The sequence below is a fragment of the Alligator mississippiensis genome, chromosome 2 (assembly GCF_030867095.1).
Source record: "Alligator mississippiensis isolate rAllMis1 chromosome 2, rAllMis1, whole genome shotgun sequence".
NCBI lineage: Eukaryota > Metazoa > Chordata > Crocodylia > Alligatoridae > Alligator > Alligator mississippiensis.
This window is the reverse complement of record NC_081825.1, coordinates 247503355-247528362: the sequence shown is the minus strand read 5'-3', so window position 1 is coordinate 247528362 and position 25008 is coordinate 247503355. Positions and strand designations below refer to the sequence as shown.

Here is a 25008-nt window from a genome sequence, read left to right as displayed (position 1 = left end):
TAAGCCAGAAGCAGCCCCTGCGAGCTGCAATGGTGGTAGCAGCAGAAGCAGCAGGGAAAGACCTGTGAGCTGCGACAGCGGAAGGAGCAGGAGCAACGGGGAAAGACCTGCAAAGCTCCACTGTACCGCAGGTGGGAGTACAGGGAAAGGTTGGGAGGAGGAGGAGGTGGCCCCGACAAAGAGGTCCCGGCAAGAGCAACAGGGAGGGCTGAGGACAAGCCGGGCACCTATACTGTATACAAAGAGCAACGAACCATATGTAAAAGGACTACGAGACTCTTGGACGGGGACACTCCAGGAGGGAGAGAAGTGGGGTGGCCCAGGGCTCGCGAAAGGAGCCGAGAAGGCGGAGCGGACGACCGAAGTAGGAGGACACATGTGTTCAATGCCAACAAAAGCGGTACCCCTTAGCTAGACTATAGGGGAACCAGGCTCCTGATGCTCGGTTGTAAGGAACCAGGGAGGGAGACTAGCTAAGTTTCAGCGAAGCGACAGACAAGGTGTCTTGTGGTTTTCTTTTGTGTTTTTCCTTTTTGTTTCCCCGGTGAAGGGATTGAGAGACAGGACGGGCCTAGGTATATAGAGTAAGTGTGGCACAGCCCTAGGGCATCTAGGGGTGATTTGGTCCCAAGAGCAGGAGTTTGCTCTGGACGAGTGTAGGTTTCACGAGCAGGACCACCGAACATACAAGTCCCACGAAGGGGTAAGCAAAGCAGGCTCCAGGGCTGATATCCCAGATGGGAAGAAACTCAAGAGGCACCGTAGCTACAGGAGAGAAGGGACGTGGCCAAAGATATGGAGGGATCCATTGACGTGCCATGAGGTCGGGGTGTAGGGGTGGTGGAGCCCCGTGAGTGACCGTCAGGCAAACCGTGTGCCGCAGAGGGACCCTGGATAGTCAACCCCCCGCTAGGAACATTCAAAGTCATGGCAGATGAGATAGGGGAAGACTACTCCTGGATTGAACAGCTACGCGGCCAACTACGGGAGTCTGTAAGATGTACGTCACCTGTCACTCGGACCAAGGCTGCACGCAACCGGGTGTTGGAAACTCGGCAGTCACACACATGCTAAACCATCAATAATGCCAAATAAAGAAAATTAAATTTACAAAAATGAATATAGGATATGAAAATATGGTAGTTTTTCAGCATGAATCAAAAACTATTGGGAAAATCCTGCAAGTATTCAAATATCACACACAAAATCCTACATATAAAATAACATGATTATTATACAGCAAAGCATGGAGAAGTGAGTAAAGGCCAGAATTAAAGATTCCCATGTAACATTAAATTGGCCCTATTGTGCTACTCACTTTTGAAAGCGAGGCCTTTTCAAGGTGTCGAAGGTTTTACACGCAAAAATTGATACACTGAAATCACTGCCCTTTTTGAACATTAGGCCATCATTAATAGTAAAAGGTACTATTTTCTGTATCTTTCTTCTCTCCTGAAGGTAATATAAAATCATTTACTCCAGCATTATAATGCACTTTTAAAGTAATGGATCTTGAGGAAAGGGAAAAAAAAGAAGAAGAAAAAAAAGTAGCTTGGGTCAAAAGTCTGCAGTGAAAATTCAACATTTACATAAATATCTGACTTCACAGAGGAGTAAGAGGATCCAGTTAAGTGAAAGCAATATGCTTGGAAATTCTCAGGAAAGTCTAAATTACAGAAAGGTCATTACTAAGGAGGGGAACCTTAGCTCTGCTGCCTCCTAAAAAGGCTCAAGGGGAATTTAGTAAGAGCTGTAAATACTACACTTATACTCTAAGAGGGGCTGATGTTCTTTGATTAGACCTCATTATATCCATTCCTTCTTGAAAGGTGTGGAAGTCAGGTTGATAATCTATTTTATATGAGCCAATTGTATATGAAAAGTTAAAGCTAGTCAAATAAATGTAACATAATAGTGTAAGGATGAAGACTGCAATGGAATATGAAGAAATAGGCTCTCTAAATATTAACTGCAACACAACATACTAGCATTCAACAGCATCTGCATTATTTTCCACCCAATGAATTACAATTTCTACCATTTCCATTAGTATTTTTTTTTGCTGCTGCCTAGAGGGCTTGCCTAAGAGCCTCTGTACCCTTAAATATATGTAAACAATAATGAAGCAACGGGGAAAAAATGCACAAGTGGAAAGCCAAATCTTTGGCAGCAAATCAAAAGGCCTGGGGAGAAATCTTTGCTACCTTTTGGCAAAGGGTGGGGACCCAAGGAACGACAGAGCCCAGTTGCCCCTGTGGGTCACACACCCTAGTGTCTAGGGGCCAATGGGTAACAGCACAGCCTATTTGGGGTGGGGGCATTTCACAGCGGCCTGCATGGAGAGCTGTTAAATTTTTCTAACCTTCCCTGAAGGTCATTCCTCTATCCAACACCTCTGGACACACTGGGTAGCAGTACAGCTCTGCTGAAAAGCCACATATATCCTTTGACAGTTGTGTCACAGGGAGAACAGGTGGTCACCAAAATAAGCCATGGGTCTACCATCCTCAACAGCAAAGCAGGTAAAGATGATGTTAAAAATCTCAATGGCTGTGAGGGAGGATGAAGGCTGCAGCAGAATGAGATCTCCAATTGTCTTGGCATCCTTGCAACTGGATTAAGGTCCCATTCTGCCAAGAACCATGTGGAAGCTGATGCGCAACAGCTTCTCTACAATAAAAGAAATCACACACAGGAATCTTCCATGAAAACAGCTTTTCCAGCACATTTTTTCAACCCCTTTGGTGACCAGCTATTGATGACAGGAGAAGGATTGTGAGGTCTGGAAGTTCCTAATCATGAACTGGCAGAACAGCAGAAGTTACAAGAAGGATCATCTAGCGCTTGGACAAGGCAGCTGTGTGATTCGGCAACTGTGACTGTCACTCAAAAGCCCTCTTCAGGATCTGCTCTGCTCACCCCACATGGTGAAGGGGATAGAAAAGGTGTCCTAAACATGGCCTGTCTACCTTCTTGCTGACTGGATAACTGCGTCCAGTGGGATCACCTTTGCTGCAGGAAATCAACAAAGACACACAATCAATTTTGGGACCTGGAACATCAGGACCCTCATGGATAATCTTAATAGTGAATTCCTAGAGTGGTGCATTGCAACCATGGCTTGAAAACTCAGGTGATAACATTAGCATTGCTACACTGAGCAAGATCCAGTGAACAGAAGACAGGCAGCTCAAAGAACATGGAGGTGGCTATATCTTCTTCTGGAAGGTAAACAAGCAAGGAGAATGCTAGCTTCATAGAGTTGGTTTTGCTGTCAAGAATGAACTCATAAACTAAGTCAACAAGTTCTTTATAAGAATTGATGAGTGCCTGATGACTCTCCATCTTTAACTGGTGGAAAGCTGATACACCACTGACAACAGCATGTATACCCTGACTCCTGATGCTGCCATCAAGGAGGAATTCTATGCCAGCCTTGACCAAGCCCTTTCCGATGTTCCAAAGGAAGACAGACTTATTCTTCTTAGCAATTTCAACACCAGTCAGTAGAGACTTGAGCCTCTGGAATGGAACCATCGGCAAGGAAGGAATGGTCAACTCCAACAATATCCTCCTCTTGACCACATGTGTAGAACATGGACTCACCGTCACCAACACTTGTTCCACCAGAAAAATAAACATAAGACATCATGGCAACACAGTGCTTACAATCTAAGCATTGGCACCTGATTATGTCATTGTTTGTGCCTGGCATCACAAAGATGTCCACATCACCTGAGGAGCTGATAACTGCTGGACTGATCACTGGGTCATCTGCTCAGGTATGTCATTCAAACTGGCTCCCAAATAACGGCTGCAGCAGAAGCAATGCCAAAGGAAGATCAATGTCTAAGGACTCAAGGACCCAATCAAGCAAGACCTCTTCCACAACTTCCTCAATGAAAAAATGGCAAATTCCAATTAACAACAATGTTGGACATGGGATGCCTTGAAGTCCATCATCAATAGCTCCTGAAAAGAGACACCTGGATTCTCTACCAGGAAACATCAAGACTAGTTCGATGAGAATGACTGGGAGATCCAAGAGTAGATGGACCGCAAGCACAAGGCCTTACATGCTTGGCAGAATTATATCAACTATATCAACTCCATGAGGTGAGGAAAGCCATGAAGGATGCAAAGGCATTTTGAGCTAATAGAATCTCTGTCAAAGTCTTCAAGCAGAGGAAGAGAAGTTCACATCACAGCTCCATGCCCTTATTTAAGGATTTGGAATGATGAAGAAATCCCAAATGACCTCAGGGATGCCATGATTGTGACAATCTTCAAGAAAGGAGAAAAGTCCAACTGTGGAAATGATAGAGGGATCACCTTGCTCTCCACCACAGGAAAGATCATTGCAAGAACCCTCCTGAACCGTCTCCTTCCACTTGCTGAAAAGCTCCTCCCAGAATTTCAGCATTGGTTTAGGGCATCAAGAGGCATAACTGACAATCTTCACAGGTTACCAGCTACAGGAAAAATGCCAGGACAACATAAACCCCACTATGTGGCCTTCTTTGACCACACAAAAAATCTTCAACTCCATCAACTGCGAAGCACTGTGGAGGACCCTTCTGAAGTATGGATGCCCAGTGAAATCTGTCACCATTCTTTGCCTGCTCCATGATGGCATGTGAGTGGTGGTTCTCAGGAACAAAAATATTGCGTATCTTTTGAAGTTAAGATGGGAGTAAAACAAGGCTGCATTATCACTCCCACATTCTTCTTGATATTCCTTATCATAATGCTACATCTGACCACCAATAAGCTTCTAGTTGGAGTGGAGCTGAATTACCAAATGGATGGTAAACTGTTTAATCTTAGCCAAATCAGAGCCAAAACCAAGAGCACACCAACCTCAATCATCAAGCTCCAGTACGCTGATGATACTGTAGGCTGTGCTTACTCGGAAGCAGACTTTCAAGTAATCACTGATGTGCTTACCATCAATGCACGGGAAAGGATCACCCAGGACCACCCCACATGGAGGAAGTGGCTGCTGCAAGGTTATCAGTAATTTGAAACCTGACAATGACAACAGTAGACGGAAAAGCATAAGTGACAGAAACAGCATGTCATGAACTGAATCAAGAATCTGGAGCCACCCACCCCACATGGAAACACATGTGCAAGTTGCAACAGTCTGTCAAACCCAGATTAGCCTTATCAGCCATCTTCTGACCCAGAGATAAGACATTCATGGAAGACCATCATTCTTGACTGGGAAGGACTGCCAAAGAAGCCGACCTTTTGGCAACAGTACCTAAACCCCTGTAGCAAATATGACCTGACCAAAGACTTCATGCACCAAGTGACAGTGGCCCAGAAGTTGCTGTCCAGGAACCTTCTGAACAAGACCAACAGGATAACCAACTGGACTGCATCTTCCCAGCTAATATCACCAACTCTGTGTAAATCCACTTTGGGCCCACAAAACCAAACTATTACCACCATCACCAGGAACATTAATCAGACATGTTGTAAGCAGAGTGGTTAACTCAATTAGGTTATTCACTTATGCAGCTGTCCAGATCCAAAGCATGTTATCTTCAAGGTCACAGGTCTTTTTATTAAGGTTTTTACTCAGTACATACACCCTATCTTACCTATCATGACTTTGACGTAAAAGAGAAAAAAAAAAGAGGGAGGCTTGCCATTCGTAATGGCTGCTGACCTTTGGCCGAATTAGGATTTTATTTTCCCATACTCAGTTCCATCTTTTCTTATGACCTGGTTAACCCTGGATGCTACTGACTGCCTATTTCCTTTCCTGTCCTAGACTTATCTTATTCTTATCGTTAAATTTTGGCTGGTGGCAGAACCGCAGGTCTCTGGTTTCCTCCAGGTCTCCTATCCTGCCCCACAGATATTCACGGTTAGTTGTTTTCTGTTCATGCAGGTTCCCAGGCTGAAACAACCGTTGCTTCGCTGGATCCCACCATCCATTTTTTTCTTGTGTCCCCGTTTGGGTAAGTATGGAGATTCCTCCAAGTCTCAAAAGGAGGGAGTTTCCTACCCTCCTCCTTTTACCCCTCCCAGTGCATAGTCTCCATCCTTGTTTCTTCTCACGACTCTCTCTGATCTTCTTCCCATGTCTCTCTCTTTCTCATTCTCCTCCTCCTTTCCATTGTTCCTGGTGCGGCAGTTAACTGCTTTTCGTCCCATGCCCAGCCAATCAGAAATGACAGGAACTAATAAATTGGGGCACTTTTGATCTTCCTGTGTCCTGCTCTTTTCCTTCCTGTCTGTCTTGCGGTAAGTAGTTGTGTCCAGAGCACCCGCTCTGGCTTTCCTTATACTCTTTGGGGCCCTTCTTTTGGGCCCCCAGAGTCTCCCCTGAGTGGGCAGTGCAATCTTCGCTGCCACACATCTTATAGTGGAGAAGGAGTACAATGTTTACCATATAAATCCAGATAATGGGAACTGGACTAAAGTCAGTAGGAAAACATGGGACTCCTCCAGTCTGTCTGGTATCTCCAGAATTTGGCCTGACCAGGAGTCCAGAAGTTTGGCCTAACCGGGTTCAAGAGAAATGTGATCAAGATCTCCAAGGGATTCAAACACAAGGCTTGCTACAGTGCATGGAAGCAACCAAGAAAGCTAACATGACAGGTTTAGTTGTTACAGAGAAGCTAGCTGAGGTCATACCTTGCCAAGAACCAGGACATCTAGGTGAAAGGAAACAGTTCACCCCTGCATTGGCATGAGCACAGACAATACTGGACAGCTTGCTTTAGTTAATTTTGTTTCATAGTTGGTACAGTTGGAAGGGACCTGAGCAGATCATCAAGTCCCACCCCCTGCCATGGGCAGGAAAGAATGCTGGGGTCAAACAACCCCGGCAAGGTGTGTATCTAGCCTCCTTCTAAAGTCCCCCCTGGGTAGGAGTGAGCATCACTTCCCTTGGAAGTTGGTTCCAGATCCTAGCTGCCCTGGCTGTGAAGTAGTGTCTCCTGATATCTAGCCTGAATCTGCTCTCCATCAACTTATGGCCGTTATTCCTTGTTACTGCCAGTAGTGCTCAGGGTAACAGGGACTCTCCCATTTCCTGCTGGTCAACATTGGCCAGTGTATAGATGGCCACCAGATCTCCTCTCAGCCTTCTCTTGTGGAGGCTGAACAGGTTCAGGTCTTGTAGCCTCTCCTCATAGGGCCTGCCCTCCTGCCCCCTGATCATGTGAGTGGCCCTCCTCTGGACCCTCTCAATGATGTCCACATCCCTCCTGAAGTGCGATACCCAGAACTGGATGCAACACTCCAACTGTGGCCTGACCAATGTCATGTAGAGGGGGAGGATCACCTCCTTGGACCTCCTCATGATGCATCTGTGGATGCATGACAAGGTTAGCCTTCCTGACTGCATCCCCACATTGGCGGCCCATGTTCATCTTGGAATCTATAATGACTCCAAGATCCTTTTCTGCCTCTGTGCTGATGAGAAGGGAGTTCCCCAACCTGTAGGTATGCTGCTGGTTCTTTCTCCCTAGGTGCAGTACCTTGCACCTGTCAGTACTGAATCCCATCTTGTTCTCATCCGCCCACCTTTGTAACCTGGTCCAGATCCAATTGCAGCCTGTCCCTCCCTTCTAGCATGCCCACTTCTCCCCACATCTTAGTGTAATCCGCAAATTTGAACAAGGTGCTTTTCACCCCCTCGTCCAAGTCGCTGATGAAGATGTTGAACAGTGAGGGCCCGAGGACAGAGCCCTGGGGGACCCCGCTGCCCACTTCCCTCCAGGTCGAAAATGACCCATCCAACACCACTTTCTGGGTGCGGCCCTTCAGCCAACTGGTGACCCATCTGACTGTAGGCATCGACACCACAATCTCCTAATTTTTTAATGAGAATGGGGTGAGAGACAGTGTCAAAGGCCTTCCTAAAGTCCAGAAAGACTACATCCACCGCGACACCTGCATCCAAGGATCTTGTGACCTGGTCATAGAAAGCCACCAGGTTGGTCTGACAGGACCTGCCTGGAATGAACCCATGTTGGTTGCCCCTAAGCATAATCTCCCTTGCTTGCCCCTCGCAGTTCTGCACCTGGATAATTTTTTCAAAGACCTTCTCCAGGACCGAGGTAAGACTAACAGGCCTATAATTTCCTGGGTCCTCCTTCCTCCTTTTTTTTGAAAATGGGGACCACATTGGCCCTTTTCTAGTCCTTTGGCACCTCGCCAGAGTACAATGAGTGCTCGTAAAGCTGTGCCAAGGGTCCCGCAATGACCTCTGCTAATTCCCTCAGCACTCTGGGGTGGAGACCATCAGGACCTGCTGATTTGAACACATCCAGTCCCACCAGAAGTCCCTGACTAGGTCCTCTCTGACCCTGGGCCTAACTGTGCCTCCCCTGGGACCATAGGGGATTCCGGTGGTGGGGGACCTGGTCCCTGCTCAGAAAAATGAAGGCAAAGAAATTGTTAAATAGGTTAGCTTTGTCATTTGGTGAGACCACCAGATTTCCAAGCATGTCCTGAAGAGGCCCCACGTAACCCAGAAACTTCTTTTTACCCCCTATTTAAAAAAGGATTTCTTTATCCTTGATCCAGGTTGCTAGTCTCAGTTCCATCTTCGCCTTGGCCTTCCTAACAGCCCCCCTACAATCCGGAGCAACGGAGGTATAGTCCTCCCTGGTGATGGCCCCTCTTTTCCATTGGGTGCATGCCTCCTTTTTAGCTTTGAGACATTCCTGGACACTTTTGGTCAGCCACGGGGGCTTTTGAGCACTCTTCCCCCTTTGATCCATGTTGGAATTGCCATCCTTTGGGCTTGGAGTATCGTCTTCTTCAGGAACGACCACTCTTCTTGGACTCCCAACGCCCCACCCCTCCGGGACCTCAGTGCCTCCCCAACTAGTCTCCTTAGCTCAATGAAATCTGCCCTCCTGAAGTCCAGGGCTGCTGTCTTGGTGCAGGCCCTTGATAGCTTGCGCTGGATGGTGAATTCCAGTAGGCAATGATCGCTATCACCCAGGTGATCAAGAACCCACAGTCCCCTTACCATGTTGTCATTTGTGGCCAGGACCAGGTCTAACAAGGCATTTCCCCTGGTGGGACTGTGCACCTCCTAGTTTAGATGGAGGTCCTGTAACACGGCTAGGAACCTACCTGAGCAGTCAGACCTGGCTGACTGCTCTTCCCAGCAGATGTCCAGATAGTTTAGGTCACCCATGATGACCACATCCTTTGACTTAACTGCCTCCGCGAGCTGACCTGAGAATTCCCTGTCTAGCTCTTCTTCCTGGTTGGGTGGTGTGTAGTAGACCTCCAACGTTAAGTCCCTTTTCCACCGACCCCCTTGTATTCTGACCCAGAGCACTTCAGTCTGCCCTTCTTCTGACCCAGTGCAGCTCGTTGAGGATGTGACTTGTTCTTTGACATAGAGCGCCACACCACCGCCTTTCCTCCCGGATGTCTTTCATGAAACAAGCATTGGAACCAAAATGAACATTCAAGGCACAGTGTTGCCATAGTATTAGCTCTGAACTATAGTATGATAAATGTCAGTGTTAATGGGTGTTCCTAAAGACAATTAAATATGCATATTAAAAAAAAATAAACCTTCAACTCAGAGCTTCCTGTGTGGGTGTTTTCTCTCCTGCTATGACTTGATGGGGTTAATTCAAACCACGACACACAGAAAAACTTGATATTTCTTAATTATGGTCAAAGTCAGTCTTCTTATACATTTTATTCTCAAATCGCTTCTTTATTGGGATGATTGCTTATTTTCTAAATAGTGAAACTCCAAAGATAGACTATTAGGCAACCAGAACTCCCGGGGTCACGCCCTTAATGTGGACCTCCTCACTGGAAGACAAACTCAGGGCTAATCATTAATAAGTCACCTTCCAAATTTAGGGCTTGGGCTGCTGCCCCTTTTCCCCATTTTTGTGCTACAAATAAATTGTTCCAGTCTATTTTGATATTTAGCCCGAATTGGCCAACAGCTCATTCAAAAGAAGTCTCTAATTAAAGTTCATCCACCCATTCCACATGTGCAAGCAGTTCAATCTCTGGTTCAGGCTGTATTTAGCCACTTTTCAAAACACCTGCAAGGGAGACTCCACTCCCTGGCTCCTTCTGTGCCTCTGCACAAATTCAGCTCTGTCACTCTATAGTTTCAGGCATCCAGATCTCTTCATTTCCCTTCCAGGGGTCAGATCTGGCATTCTCTTCAGCTTTTAATGCTGTCCGGTTCTCATTCACTGATTAACATTTTCAGGTGCGGCGAAAAGTCCTCTAGCACTGGTGGATGACATCATCGCCTCTGGTGTCCCTCTGGTGAGTTTCTTTCCTTCTTTTTATTACAATAAAAGGGTCATGGGTTCCCTGTTATAGTCAGGTTACACCCTCTCTCATGCCTAAGCATGTGTATGGCCAACATGACAGTAATGGCAGTATCAGGGAACTGCTCGCCATTTTGTTTTTAAATGAGCTTACCACAACTGTTTTGCCTGCTTTCCTCCAAAACTGGAAATTCTCTTCAAAATCAAAACAGTCCTCTACAAGTGTGAGATTTAGGGCCTGATGCATTGTGGCCCATCATGATCAAAAACAATTGCCTCATGTAAGTCAATATTAAAGAATATTTTCCTTTCAAATGGGTAACCACTATGTTTCAAGATTTGGTAGATCATTAAATATCAGCTATTAAAAAGACAACTTGTCTTGCAGAAGTTCATTATGTGATTTTGTTGCAATCTGTCTACCTGCAAATCCTGATACTAACATACCTTGCATTACATATATGAAGGAATGTAAAAACAGCATTGATAATATTTCATGTTTGTAACATATACACTTTTACATAAATCTCTAATATATGCATCGGACAGAATTCATGATGATGGGATGGGGAACGCCAATTATATCAGTTTCCATGGGATGACCTACATAACTCTTGTGACTGCCATTTGTGACTGGCCAAAGCATTTCAAACATATGCCATATGGGCCTTTTATAACACTCACTAGCACATTCCTTTTCTCTCCTAAATGTATTAATATTTTATATTTCACTAAGCCTATATAAAATGTAAAAATGCAAGCACATAGCTGTATAATATTGCTGTCAATATATATTTACAGGTACAGATATAGTTATACGTATCTGAACCAACACCTGCTCATCTACATACTTTTTGGAAATTACTGTCAAGCAACAGAGATTGTACAATGTCACATAAATACACAAAGGACTGCACAAATAGTTATGGAGTCCTGTTGATTTCAAGGTAGAGGATAAATGGCAATGTTTCTTTCAAGGTTGAATCCTGTATTATTCCAACAATGCAGGTAATCAATCAGTATCAACAGCAGCACAGGTGCAGGCTTCAGAAGGCTTCAGTATGGAACCTGGCACTAGCATAGGCAATGGGCTCAATGCCAGTGTAGGTAGAACTGCCAGATCCTGTTTAGTAGCTGTTTTCAGATACAGCAGAAATGCTGGCCTGCCATTTCTGCCTACAGAGAACACAATCTGACTATGAAGTTGAAAACAGAACAGAGCATCAAGAGACTGCCATAAAGGGATTAGCTTTCAACAAATTATTTTCTCTCTCATGCCTATCCATTATAAAAAATAAAACACTCAAGACTGCAAGAAAGACATTCAATTAAACTATAAGGTCTGCTTTACCATAAATCAAATTTTTCTATTAGTAATATTGTCTCTCCCCTTTCCTTAACTCTCTCCTAACATATGTTGTGATAGCAGTCTAATTTTGTCTCCACACCTAAAAATATATGCATCTGCTTAACTGTACCTACATGAGCTGTCCGGTGACAACAAGACATACATAAAATTAAGCAAATACACAGGAGCTCCCATGGTGAGGGATTTTGTTTGTAAGAACTTTGGATCAGGAACTTTACTTTACAATATCTAAAGTTTCATTCAAAACAACAGCGCTTTATAGGGAACACCTCCCCACCCCCAACAACAATAATTCTCAGGTGTCTAGTGCTGCTAGTCTTCTTGACTTAAGTTTTCCAGCACACAAGTTGTCTTGAGAGCATGTTACTACAAAAATCTAAAATTAACAGTTCTTCTGCTGAACAGTAATAGCAACAGGACAAGAAAAGAGAACTCTTAAGGAGTGAGGAAAGTATATGATAATCTTTGTTCTATGCCTTTTACCTTGATTACATACCTTGTTAAATAAATACACTGAGGGAGAATACATAAAAATTCCCTTAGAATTTTAAAAAGTGTATATAGATATATGCTAGACTTGCTTTGGAAACTTATTATTTTAAATAAAAGTCCCCTTACAGATGTAAAAGAAGAGGGAAAAAATATTACCTTTTTTGTAAAAGTAGACCAAATCTAGAATTAAATAGAGGGTATGATGCTTAATATGATCACTTATAATTTGAATTAAATTGGGTAATAGTGAAATAAACTATCATGCAGAGGAGAAACCCAGGTGGACCAAAGAAAAGGCTATGTGATGACAGCAAAAACATCCCCATAAGCTTCAGCAGCAGTAGGAATAAATGGGCAATGGGAATGCAGCATTCCACGCATACAAACTGGTTGAAAAACCTTTCCTTTTTCTCTCTCCATCTCATATATCTGACAGAGTGTGAACACATGGTGAAGAAGTCTTATGGTTTAAGTATTGTTTTAAAAATACATAGTACAAATACATGCAGAGCTCTTTCTTCAGCATTTTCATAGTAGTGTTGCAAATGAGAAGCATGATCAAATTTTTATTTCAAGCTTTTTGTAAAACTGCAATTTAAATATTATATTTCTTCTATAATAAAGGGCTAAGTCCATCTGTCAGTCCATAATGTTCTTGGAGCACTCTGATTGGTTAGTGAAACAACCAATCAGAGTGCGGAGCGCTGCCATGACAGCAGGGATGGAGGGAACAGAACGGGGGGCGGGGGGGGAGGGCAAGGCTAGCAGCGCTGGCCTGGTCCCCCCACTCTATCCCCACCATCATGGTGGTGCTCTGCCACCTCCAAGGAGCAGGGCCGGGGGGAACAGGGTGAGGCCAGCGGCACTAGAGGCAGCAGCAGCATGGGGTGCTGGAGGAGGGGGATGGAAGGGATGGTGGGGCAAGCTTTCCCCCTCTCCTGGGAGGTGGCAGTGGGGTGGGGTGGTGGCGCTGTGTCCTACCCCCCAATCATTCTTGACAGACAATTTGCTAGTTTATAAATAAAACTGAAGAAAGTTTTGAAATGAAAAATAATTTTGAATGGAAAAAATGGAAATATTTCAATTCAAAGTACTAAAAACAAAGCCTCTTGAATTTTTAATTTAAAAAAAATGATTATTTGTGTTAGAAAAAAAGTGTTTTTGTCTGAGTAAAGCATCACTTTTTATTAGAAGTTTTAATGGAAAAGCCACACTTAAGTTGAAGTAATTTCCCTTTGCCAAGAAATTTCAGAATGTTTAAAGCATGTCAAGCTATCCTAAGCTGGTCACCTCTATTGTTACATCTGATTTCCTCCAGTTAAGGCAGTTATCAGTATTGTCAGATTCACCACTTTATCCAGAATTACTGATTCATTTACAGAGTCACACAATATGCTAGCTTCAGCCACTTACAAAACATACAACATTACATCAATTTCAGTGAAATTAGGCATTTAGGAAAGATGGACCAAGAGATTAAAATCCTCTCCACATTGCTCCAACCTATGCTTCGGCCATGGTGTAGAGCTGAAGTAAAAAAAAATAATAATATTTGGCCTCCCTAGTAATATAAACAAAGATACAATTCAGTGCCATCTGCCATATTGGTAATTGTAATATGGACACATTAATTAAGAAATGGACTAAGACCATCAATGCATTTGCCACAGAAACAAATAGTTACCACATAGTAACAAATTTAGCCCACTAATTCCTGTGATCTGCTGCAGGGGTTAAAAAACTAATCATTTTATTGTAGATGAACCAACTATGACATGAGACTAAGTTGGCAAACTAGTTAAACAATGGCAAAACAATTGTCAAAACTTTTTCAGGGTCAAGATTTCACCAATTATATGCATGTAAGGATCAACAGCAAGAACTCTAGACAAAGTGAAGAAGTAAAGAGCTTTTTCACATTTTCATTGTGCAAAGCCCAGCTCTTATAGAAGAGGTAAAATATTGATGAAGCTCGATGTGTGGGTGATGTAAAACACAACGGTGACCTTGTTTTTATGATGAAGTAAATGAGGCCTCTGTGGACTATCAAACGAATGTGTTATTAATAACCTTATTATTTATTATTAAGTTGTTTCTAATATACCTTGGGAAAAAAGCTTATTTAAGTGGCTGATACCCAAACTTTTTATACAGGTTTAATACAAATATTAGATAAATTATGTTTTTAGCCTCTTCTGCATCACTGGTAATGAAAGAAAAGAGGGTGGGAAGAAAAGCACTTCAATTATTATGCAAAAATACATCTTGAAGTTGCACAGTAATGTATTAAACCAGAACAGTGAATAAAATGTTATTCTCCCTGAGGCACAAGGGCTCATTGTGCTGCCAGAAACAATTTAAAACAAATTTCCACCCAGTCTTTGTAGTTAAACATGAAGAGATTTATCTAAAGAAAATGCATTACAGAATGGCAAAGACAGCAGAGACTACTATTACTGTACCAAAGCACACTAGCCAAAACTGAGGAATTAGTATAAAAGTCAAATAAAAAAATTAAAAGTAATTCCTGTGACATATTACTAAGAGATGAAAGGTGTTTAAATATAGAATACAAGCTCAAAAATACAGATATTATCATTTCAGCAGTAAGATATGTACTGCAAAACTGATATCATACTTATTAGATCCACATATCACAGCGATGTTTAGTGTTTGGAGAGACTATAGAGGCTATTAATGGATTCTCCAAAATGATTACATAAATGGCTACTTTCAGATATTCTTTGTAATGTACACATTTTTTCATAATTTTTAATAATCTCTTGAAAGTTAGAAAGTAAATTTGGTTTCTCTACTGAAGTGGATTTCTCTTTCCCAACAGTGATTTGGTATTGTAGGGCAGGATCCGAAATGCTGAATTACTGACTGATTTTTAAAATCTGTCAAGGGCTTTGTAAACACATAATAGGGAGGAAAAGTATCATGCTGCAATGCTTATCAATCTTGACAGTGTCTCTTTAACATTTTGCAGTTAAACTGTGCTCAGTTAGTAGCATGTTATGCTCTTGAAAGATTGACTGCTTCTCCATATTCACAACTTCTTACAAACCAAGCTTATTATACCATGACACAAAATAAATTAATCTAAAGCCAAAAGATTCTAATGTCTTTTCTCATGAGACCATCACAGTGGAAAACAAACTATTTTCCTTTTTTAACTCTACAAAACATTAGTGCATATACTAAAATCCGAGCCATGCTCCTGTAAACCCTACCTCTAAGAACGTGACGGCTTTGTCTACAATGAATTTGAAATATGATTTACTATAAAACTGCTTGAAACTGCGAGGCTTTAACAAAATCTAAAACATCTACATAAGAAGAGGAAAAGAGCTTCTGAATAGATAAAAGTAAAATCTTGATTCTTATATAAAATGTTATGCATTTTAATATGATTTTTTGCCTGATTTATGTAAAGCTTTGTGTTTTTCATTTTCCCTAGCCTGTCACATTGTAGTGATGTATAGTGCATTTTAGCATCAAGTTTGCCATAAGCAATAAAGTCAGTGCCCCCAAAGAAATATTAATATATTTCTACTCCCCCCCCGCCCCGAGTTTTCTATTATTCAGCTTATTTGGTTTCACTTCACACAGTTGGTTGACATCATTTTCCAAGTCCCTCACACAAATACTTAAAGGTTTTACATTTTACAAATCCCAAAGAAGAAGTGGATGGAATGAAATGGGGAATATTATTTCCAGTATTAAAAAGCTAGGATTGAGGCCATACAGGGGGGAAAAACAGGAAGACATTCTACGCCTTCAGAGAGAGAGATTGAAAGACAAAAAAGAATGTCTAACATATTTCATAAAAGCATAACAATTATTTCTTAAATAAGGGCTCTCTCTTATGTAAGAATAGGCCATGTATTCCTGAAGCATTCAAAAGGGATCAACTGTAGCACACCACATGCATCATTCAATAAAAATATTTGTTCATAAAATATTCTGATCAAATTTTTTTTTAAAGTGTAACGTAACCTACAATCAGATGGGGAAAAACCCACAAGCAATACCAAGTGTAGCAGAAATATAAAGAAGCATGTTCCCTAGAGATAAAAAGTCTATAAGGTAGACCCCAAGGAAGAAATACTTCCAGAGAATACCCGACAGAAAAGAAGCCATCAAGGAAATCTCGTATGCGTCTTTATCATGTAAAAGACATGAAAACCATGCAACTATGTATTCAAATTTAAATATCTTTAATGTGTAGCTTTAGGGTTGTGCAATAAAGTTCATAACGAAAAGTTTACATTATTTTGTAACACAGTTGTCAACTCTTTACAATATTCTCACCATGTAATTAATTGAAGCAACGTGTCAATATGTTCAATCATTCAGAAATATCACACAACCAACTTTTCAAAAATAAATTCTTTAAGCTTACAAAAATCTGTAAATGAAACATGTTGGCATTTACAAACACACAGCAGGAAGAATGTTTTATTTTCATGTTCAAAATAATCAGTAGAAAATAGACTGGTAAAACAGCCCCTTCAGAAAGAACATATTTTGTCTTTGAACTTTGATAGCACCATTTTAGTCATGTGTGAGTTTGCAGCACTCCAGCCTGTCAACGTACATATATGAATACCTCTAGTAAAATGGCAGTCATAACTGTGTTTCATAGATTATGAACAAACATTGGCTTTGTCATGGGAGAAAATGCTTTTTTGTAGCACAAAGCATGAGTATTCAAACATCCTTGTCACTTTCGGTGGGACAAAGCCCCCCAAAAGTTCATACAATAAGAGGTACTAACAGTTTGTCCCATATTATCACAAAGGACGTCTGAACAGTTGTCATCCCAGGACAAGCAGGCTGGTTACTCCTCCAGTCATCCTACAGTGCACTGCTTTATTCCCAATCCCAGCTCCTCTTGAACTCTGTGTTGCTGCTCTTGCCTTGATTACAAAACTCTACCGTCCGGAGGTGTCAGACCTCTAGTGACCACTCCTACCAATTAACTGTCCTGCACGGCAACATGCCACCCATTTCATGCTCACCATCCACCCAAGACCATCCTTAGATACTGCATTCACCACAACAACCTCAAATGCCATCAATCCCCAAGTATCCAGGTTGTAGCTGCATTGGTCAAGAGGCAAAAGGAATCGGAACTCATGGTAGAGGTGGTATCTTTTATTAGGTTAACTAGACTTTTACAAAAAAAAATTCTTTAATTGCAGGCTTTTGGGCACAAGCACCCTTCTTCAGCCCTGAAGAAGGGTGCTTGTGCCCAAAAGATTGCAAGTAAAGATTTTTTTTGCAAAAATCTAGTTGACCTAATAAAAGCTATTACCTCTACCACAAGTTCCGATTCCCATCAGTCCCTAGGAACTTCCATCCACCTAACCCTCTGGCTGCTGAAGAAACCATCTGACCTATCCACCACCCAACTGCAGCAATTTTGGACTAACATACTCCCTCGACCATGGCCCTTCAATCTGACTGCAGCACTGTAAACAAATGTGGGAGCCAGGGAGACAGTGGAACTCATTGCTATGTGGGAGTGAGATCAAGAATCAGCAGGTGTCCCTGCCAAGCCACCAAAACAAAGTGGTCTATGAACAGATTGTGAAGGAAAGGTAGCTCAGGAATATGGCTGACTTGAGACCAGTACTGATCCAAGTGCACAGTACTGAAGCAGCAGTTCATGAGAACACAGGATGGCAACAGTGCTGAGAGCACACAGGGTCAGATGCACCCAATGTGAGGAACACTCCCACATCTTTGTCCGAAAATGGTAGCCTGCACCACCCGGAAGAGTGACAAAGATACTGATGTGATTGTGGTTGAAGACCCACAGCTCCTGCAGGCCAACACAGCAACCTGGGCAGTGAGCCAGACTGGGGACTCCCAAGTCCATCCTGCTGAGCCATGAGGACTCATTGGCCATCTGCCTGAGACACATGGACTCTGAAGTAGACCCAGGCTTGGACAACAAGGTCTGGAGCTACCAGCCTTCTCCAACCCCCGTCTTCAGTAGCCCTGTCACAGCCAGCCATCTCTCAACAGGGCTCCGGTGTCCCACAAATAGAACAAGTTCTGCTGCTGGGGATGGTAAATGGCAGCTCAGAGATTGGACAACAGGGGGGTGTTAGGTGAGGAGTTGGAGTGCTCTGGAACCATATCTGTGCTTAAGGACTACCCTGCCATGCTCCCTTCCCTCTCCCCCTTGTCAGAAACGATCCCAGCAGGGTGTGGGGCCTGGGACAAAGCAGCCTGTGTGGGGCCCCCCTCTCCGTCCCACGGCACACTTATGCCGGAGAGTGAAAGCCCTGGCAGACCAGACATGGTGGGAGGGGTGGCAGCCAGAACTGGCTGGAACAGGCAAAGAGCCACCCAACCCGTCGGGTGGGTGGGTGAGCTAAACTGCAGCTGCGGCCTCTCCACCTGGCTCTGCGGGATCCTCCAAAGCACGGGGCCCGGGGTAATTGCCCTAGGGACGGCCCTGCACCTTGTGCAAGTGTGGTGTGCTAATAGGTGCCACTTTAAGCAAAGCAGGGGATAAACAGAACTTCTTTTTTTCATTTGTTTTGGGGGCGCATCTATAACAGTCTGAACTGTCATTGTGTTGTGAGTCCAACTTTAGTTACTCAGTGATTTATGCCTGTATCATGGAGCGAGGGGCTCCTGTTACTTTAAGAGACAGACTGCACCAGAAAAGGTCCCCAGCAGCTGGACAGAAGTTAGCTGCAAGAGGGAAGGTAGCAAGGCCTAAGTGCAGTAAACTTCCCCTTACGCTGAGGGGACACACCTGTGGCTGGTCAGTAGAACACCTGACTGTAAGAAAAGGAGCACAGGAGTTGCTAGCCTGGGTTTGTGAGGCACAGGGGTGCGCAGCCCTCAACTCTGCATGGGGGAGAGCTTCTGCCAGTGCAGGTAGTCAAGAAGGGAGGCTGTGGATCACAGCAGGTGCCTCAAAAGCTCATAGAAGGGTGGAGACTGGGAAACAGACTTTTTCAGCAGCCTAGCTATTTAAAACACTGGGCTGGCATTATTTGTTTTAGTTTAACCGGAGGACCAGATTGTGGCTATGAAGGAGGTGTGGAGGCCATGGAGGGGTACCCAGTAGGGCAGTCAGCATCAGGCAGACTAGCCTGGATCAGGGATCAGAGGGCTGAGGGCTAAAACACTGACTAGCCAAATCAGAGAAGGGCAAGACCAGGGCCAAGAGGCTCAGAGCTCAAGAAGCGCAAGACAGGGCCTGCAGCCCAGAAGTGGAAGTCTGAGGCAGTGGACCAGTCTGAAGGGGCGAGGAGTCCAGTAAAGCTGGCTGTACTTTAAAGAAGCCTTACTGAAAGTGCAGGAGCAAACCATCCCGATGTGCAAGAAGACTAGCAAGTATGGCAGAAGACCAGCTTGGCTTAGCAGGGAACTCTTCAGTAAACTAAATCAGAAGAAGGAAGCTTGTAAGAAGTGGAAACTTGGACAAACAACTAGGGAGAAGTATAAGAGTATTGCTTGGGCATGCAGGGATGAGAAGTAGCATGCAGGAAGGCCAAAGCACAACTGGAGTTATAGCTAGCAAGGGTATGGAGGGTAACGAGAAGGGTTTCTACAAGTATGTCAGCTACAAGAGGAAGATCAAGGAAAGTGTGGGTCCCTTACTGAATGGGGGAGGCAACCTAGTGACAGAGGATGCAGGAAAGGCTGAAGTGCTCAATGACGTTTTCACCTGTCTTCACAGGCAAGGTCAGCTTCCAGACTACTGCACCTGACAACACAGTCTGGGGAGGAGGTGAGCAGCCAACATTGGTGAAAGAACAGGTTAGGGAATATTTAGAAAAGCTGGATGCATACAAGTAAATGCATACAGAACTTCTTCACAGTTTGAGTGGCCAAGGTCTGGAACGGGCTCCCAAGGGAGGTGGTGCTCTCCCCTACCCGGGGGGTCTTCAAGAGGAGGTTAGATGAGTATCTAGCTGGGGTCATCTAGACCCAGCACTCTTTCCTGCTTATGCAGGGGGTCGGACTTGATGATCTATTGAGGTCCCTTCCGACCCTAATATCTATGAATCTATGAATAAATAGGGCCAGACAGAGTGCACCTGAGGGTGCTAAGGGAGTTGGCTGATGTGACTGCAGAGCTGCTGGTCAGCATTGAAAGCTCATGTTGATGGGGAGAAGTCCCAGATTATTGAAAAAAGGCAAATATACAGGCTATATTTAAGAAAGGGAAAAAGGAGGATCCAGGGAACTACCAACCAGTAATCTGTAGTCCTGGAAAAATCATGGAACAGATCCCCAAAGAATCAATTTCTAAGCACTTGGAGGAGAAGGTGATTAGGAACAGCCAGCATGGATTCACCAATGGCAAGTCTTGCATGACCAACCTGATTGCCTTTGATGAGATGACTGGCTCTGTGGACGTGGGGAGAACAATGGATGTGGTGTACCTTGATTTTAGCAAGGTTTTTGATATGGTCTCCCACAACATACGTGCAGGCAAGCTAAGGAAGTATGGGTTGGATGAATGGACTGTAAGGTGGATAGAAAACTGGCTGGATCGTTGGGCTCACAGCGTAGTAATCAATGGCTCGATGTCTAGTTGGCAGCCAGTATCAAGTGCCCCAGGGGTCCATCCTTGGTGTGCTGCAGGGGTCCGTCCTGTAGTCAGTTTTATTCAATATCTTCAGCAACTACCTGGAAGAGGGCATAGAGTGCACCCTCAGCAAGTTCGCAGATGGCACCAAGCTGGGGGGAGTAGTAGATATGTTGGAGAGTAGGGCTAGGATTCAGTGACCTAGACAAATTGGAGGATTGGACCAAAACTTATCTCCTGAGATTCAATAAGGACAAGTGCAAAGTCCTTAACTTAGGGTGGAACATGCACTAGTACAGGTTGGGGGCTGACTGGCTAGGCAGAAGCTCTTTAGAAAAGGACCTGGGGCTTACACGGGCTGCACTGGTAGGTGTGTTACCAGCAGATCAAGAGAAGTGATTATTCCCCTCTATTCAGCACTGATGAGGCCACATCTGTAGTACTGTGTTCAGTTTTGGGCCCCCCACTACAGAAAGGATGTGGACAAGTTAGAGAGAGTCCAGTGGGGGGCAATAAAAATGGTCAGGGGGCTGGGGCACATGACTTATGAGGGGAGACTGAGGGAACTGGACTTATTTCATCTAGAGAAGAAAAGACTGAGAGGGGATTTGATAGCAACCTTCAACTACTGAAGGGTGGTTCAAAAGAGGATGGAGCTAAACTGTTCTCAGAGGCAGCAGAACAAGGAGCAATGGTCTCAAGTTGCAGCAAAAGAAGTTTAGGTTAGATATTAGGAAGAACTTTCTCAGTAGGAGGGAAGTAAAACACTGGAATAGGTTACCCAGAAGGGATGTGGACTCTAAACCTTTGAAGTTTTTAAGAGCCGGGTAGAAAAAGCCTTGGCTGGGAAGATCTAGTTGGGGATGGTCCTGCTTGATGAAGGAGTTAAACTAAATGACCTTCTAAGGTCCCTTCCAACCCTAATTTTCTATGATTCTATGATAATTACATCAAGACGTGGGAGATAAAGTAGAAGGGAGGGTGAAAGAGTCAGACTTGGGCAAAAGTCAAGGGGCACCAGTGGGCGCCTCGGCTGCCTTCAGAGGCCAGGATCTGCTACAACGCAGTTTAATTGCCTACTTAATACCTCATCTATCATCCTAGCAAAAACCCAATGGCTGTAGCGCACAGCCTCCCTGCTATACCTGGCCTTATGCTTAGAAGCCAAGATAAAGCATAAGTCATGGCTTCACACCCAGATGTTATGACACCGATGTGCCACCACAAGACATCATCCCCTTTGCCAGCACCTTCATCTTTTTGCCTTGGTTCACACCCTAAGTAAGTAGCACTGATGTCTTTCACTCCCATGCTAACAACTCATGAGGGCTACATCAAGTCACTTTATTACAAGCAATACATTGCAAGCTAGTGAGCAAGGAAAGAGAAAACAACCAGCTCTTAAATCATCAGGTCTGCCTCTTGGGCAGCTGGTGAAGATTACCATGGAGTTCTGGTTTCCTTCTTAGCAACCACTGACTTTGCTTGTACTATCCTGGACATTTCTAAAAGCTGATGCTAGCTGCAAATATCAATTGAAGCTCCCTCTGGTCGCCCATTCCAGTGAATGTAATTCATCCAATCCATGGACGTTTCACCATGGGAAAGGGTGGGTCACAGAGTGGGCCAGGGGTGGGTGGGTGGGTGGCAGTGAGAAGGAAGTAGTGGTAGGACCATATTCCTAAGAGGATTGCGCTCCTAACATGATCCTACAGCACACCACAAACATCTTGTATGGTGTGTGGGATGCTTGCTCCATGTTTTTTGAGCAGTGCAGGAGCTGCTTGTCTGCAGCCTTTTTGAGTTATTTGGCCAAAGTTAAGCTAGACACAGATCAATCACGCTCCTTACAGTGTCTCAGTTGGATTGTACAAGGTGGTCATAGAGGGTAGTGAAGTACACTATCAAGGGCTCCCCCTTGGCCTCACAGATGCTGTGCAGCATGCAGGCATGCATGCATAGACCACAAAACAGGGCATGTTGCCCTTGCTGATATGTCCTCAGGCACCTCCACGGAGCTTTAAAATGCCCAAAAGCATTTTCCACGGGAATTCTGCAGCTGCCAAGCTGGTAATTAAAGCAGTTCCTTCTGATCATCCAGGCATCCAATGAAAGGCTTTATCAGTCAGGGGTGTAGTGGGTAGACAGGGTCTCCCATTAGTAGCAGGAGTATAGTCCTCCAGCTTGATGTCAGGCAGGCCAGTTGGCAAACTACCTCTGCTCCAGCAGATCAGGGAGAATGGAGAACCTAAATATGCTGGCATGTACCATGCCCAATCAGCTGATATTTATGTGCGGGAAACAGCCACAGTGGTCCACAACTGCCTGAAGCATAATTGAGAAGTAGCTCTTCTGGTTGATGAAGTCATGGCCACAGTACATGGGAGAAAGGTGTACCATCAACAGTCCCAATGCAGTTAGAGAACCTCAGGTTGGCAACTCCATCTAGGACCTCCTGTGGGTAGGCAAGGTTTATGATATGCAAGGCCATCTCCCATTGGATCACCAAACACACCTCCTTGCACCATTGACTTGCCAACCCCAAAATAGCTTTCCACAGATTGGAAGCTATTTGGGGTTGTGAGCCTCCATGTAGCAACACACTTCTTCATGGATAAGGGAGACCATATTGCCATTGCCTGCTGCTGTATGTTTAGGGAAAGTTTGGCATCAATCTCTATAAAGTAGCCCCTGAACATGCAGAAGTTTGTGAGCTACTGCTTGTTGTCCCAGGCAGCCATTATAATCTGCCCCCACCAGTCACTGCTCATCTCCCTGACCTAGAAACACTGCTACATGGTTTGAAGCCACTCCCATATCTGCCTGGCCACAATATACTGATCTGTGGCCAAAAGATCTTCAGGGCAGCAGCTGTTGCCATGTATTAGGAGCTGGAGGTAGCCATTGTTGGGCAGCAACTACACATAAACCTTTCCCTCACAAGTACTTCTCCCTTGTACCTGGAATGAATGGAAGTAGGCATGGTGGTCATCAGAGCCTGCTTACATCACTTTTTCTGTTCATTGTTACACATGAGTTCACAATGCTGGGCCAGCAAGTTGAAAACCACATACAAATCCACAGCAGCTCACAGTGGTGGAAGTTCTGGGTCATGGTCACTGGTGGCAGCATAAATGCAGTGGAGATGCAGGTAAGTAGTCAGGGGCACAAGCCAGTTAATCATATCAAATTCCCTTCCACAAAAATGTTACCACCATCAATTTGAACAACCAACAGGGGCTCTGTTTGGCACTGGAAGGGTCAGGGGAACCTAAAAACACTTGACCAGAGCAAGGGATGGTATGTGTGCTCTCTCTTGCCACCTGCTGGTAGAAGAGTGATGATGCATTCAGCCAATCTAAACCTGACTGGATCTCTGGGAAAAGTTGCAGCATAAATTGGTCCCATGACAAATATAATATCTGTTTATAGTCTTATTCCTGTAATGCGCACTTTCTATGGAATCATATAGTGAAAAACTGAATCCCTTTGAATTATTGATAATATTATCTTAAGTTTTCTGTGTGTATCAGCTATAGTATCATAGCACTGCTACTGCCACATTTAAACTGAGAAAATATTTTCTTTTACACAGTAAACTGAAGAAATTCAGTTTACTGTGCAGTTGACTAAAATAAAAGTAGATGGTGTGAAGGTTAATGAGCAAATTCTTTGCTTCTCAGACTTAGAACCAATACCAGCTTGTGGCAGAGTCCACATGTGAAATGAGGTTCTGGTATATACAATAAAAACACACTGGTAAATAAGAGTATTCTTTGATAATGACTTCGCATCAAAAATATTAACAAGAAAAGTCACCTCACAGTGAGTCAAGAATGCTTTATAGGGTGCACAAATATAAAAGCATCAATTGTGTTCCACAGGATAGGTGGCTGCACTTCAGTGGTTAGGATGTACTTGGCTAAGCACTGTCTGCTAAGCACCTGGAGGTTTCAAGATGAGAAATGCTAACCCCATTAATTCACTTGGCACAAGTGAACACCTGTTTTGGGTCTTTCTGATGGTAACTTTGGAAAATTAGCTAAACTACATTCAGGTTTTACTGAAAACAAAAAAAGAATATTGCAGAAAAACTAGATTAATTTTAAAATGAGAAAAAGGTGACATAAGAAGAGAAAAGTGTAGATACGTTTTGCATCTATGAAAAAGAACATGGTATTTGGAAAGGTGTACTTGCCTTATTCTCTAAGTGTAATTTTAGAAAACGAAGATAGGCCACGGGTGCAAACGCATCAGCCGAATGTATAATTACATCAGATGAGTCCCTA

The 25008-nt window shown here is 43.9% G+C and overlaps 1 protein-coding gene across 3 annotated transcripts in view; it reads right to left on the bottom strand.

Moving 5' to 3' along the window:
* The window catches only part of DPH6 (diphthamine biosynthesis 6), a 425610-nt gene that overhangs the window by 241875 nt on the left and 158727 nt on the right, over positions 1-25008 (bottom strand). For all 3 annotated transcript variants that reach the window (XM_019496211.2, XM_019496209.2, XM_059723009.1), the window contains exon 8: positions 24918-25005. In XM_019496211.2, the coding sequence (XP_019351756.1) occupies positions 24918-25005 (88 nt within the window). The remainder of the gene's footprint in view (positions 1-24917; positions 25006-25008) is intronic.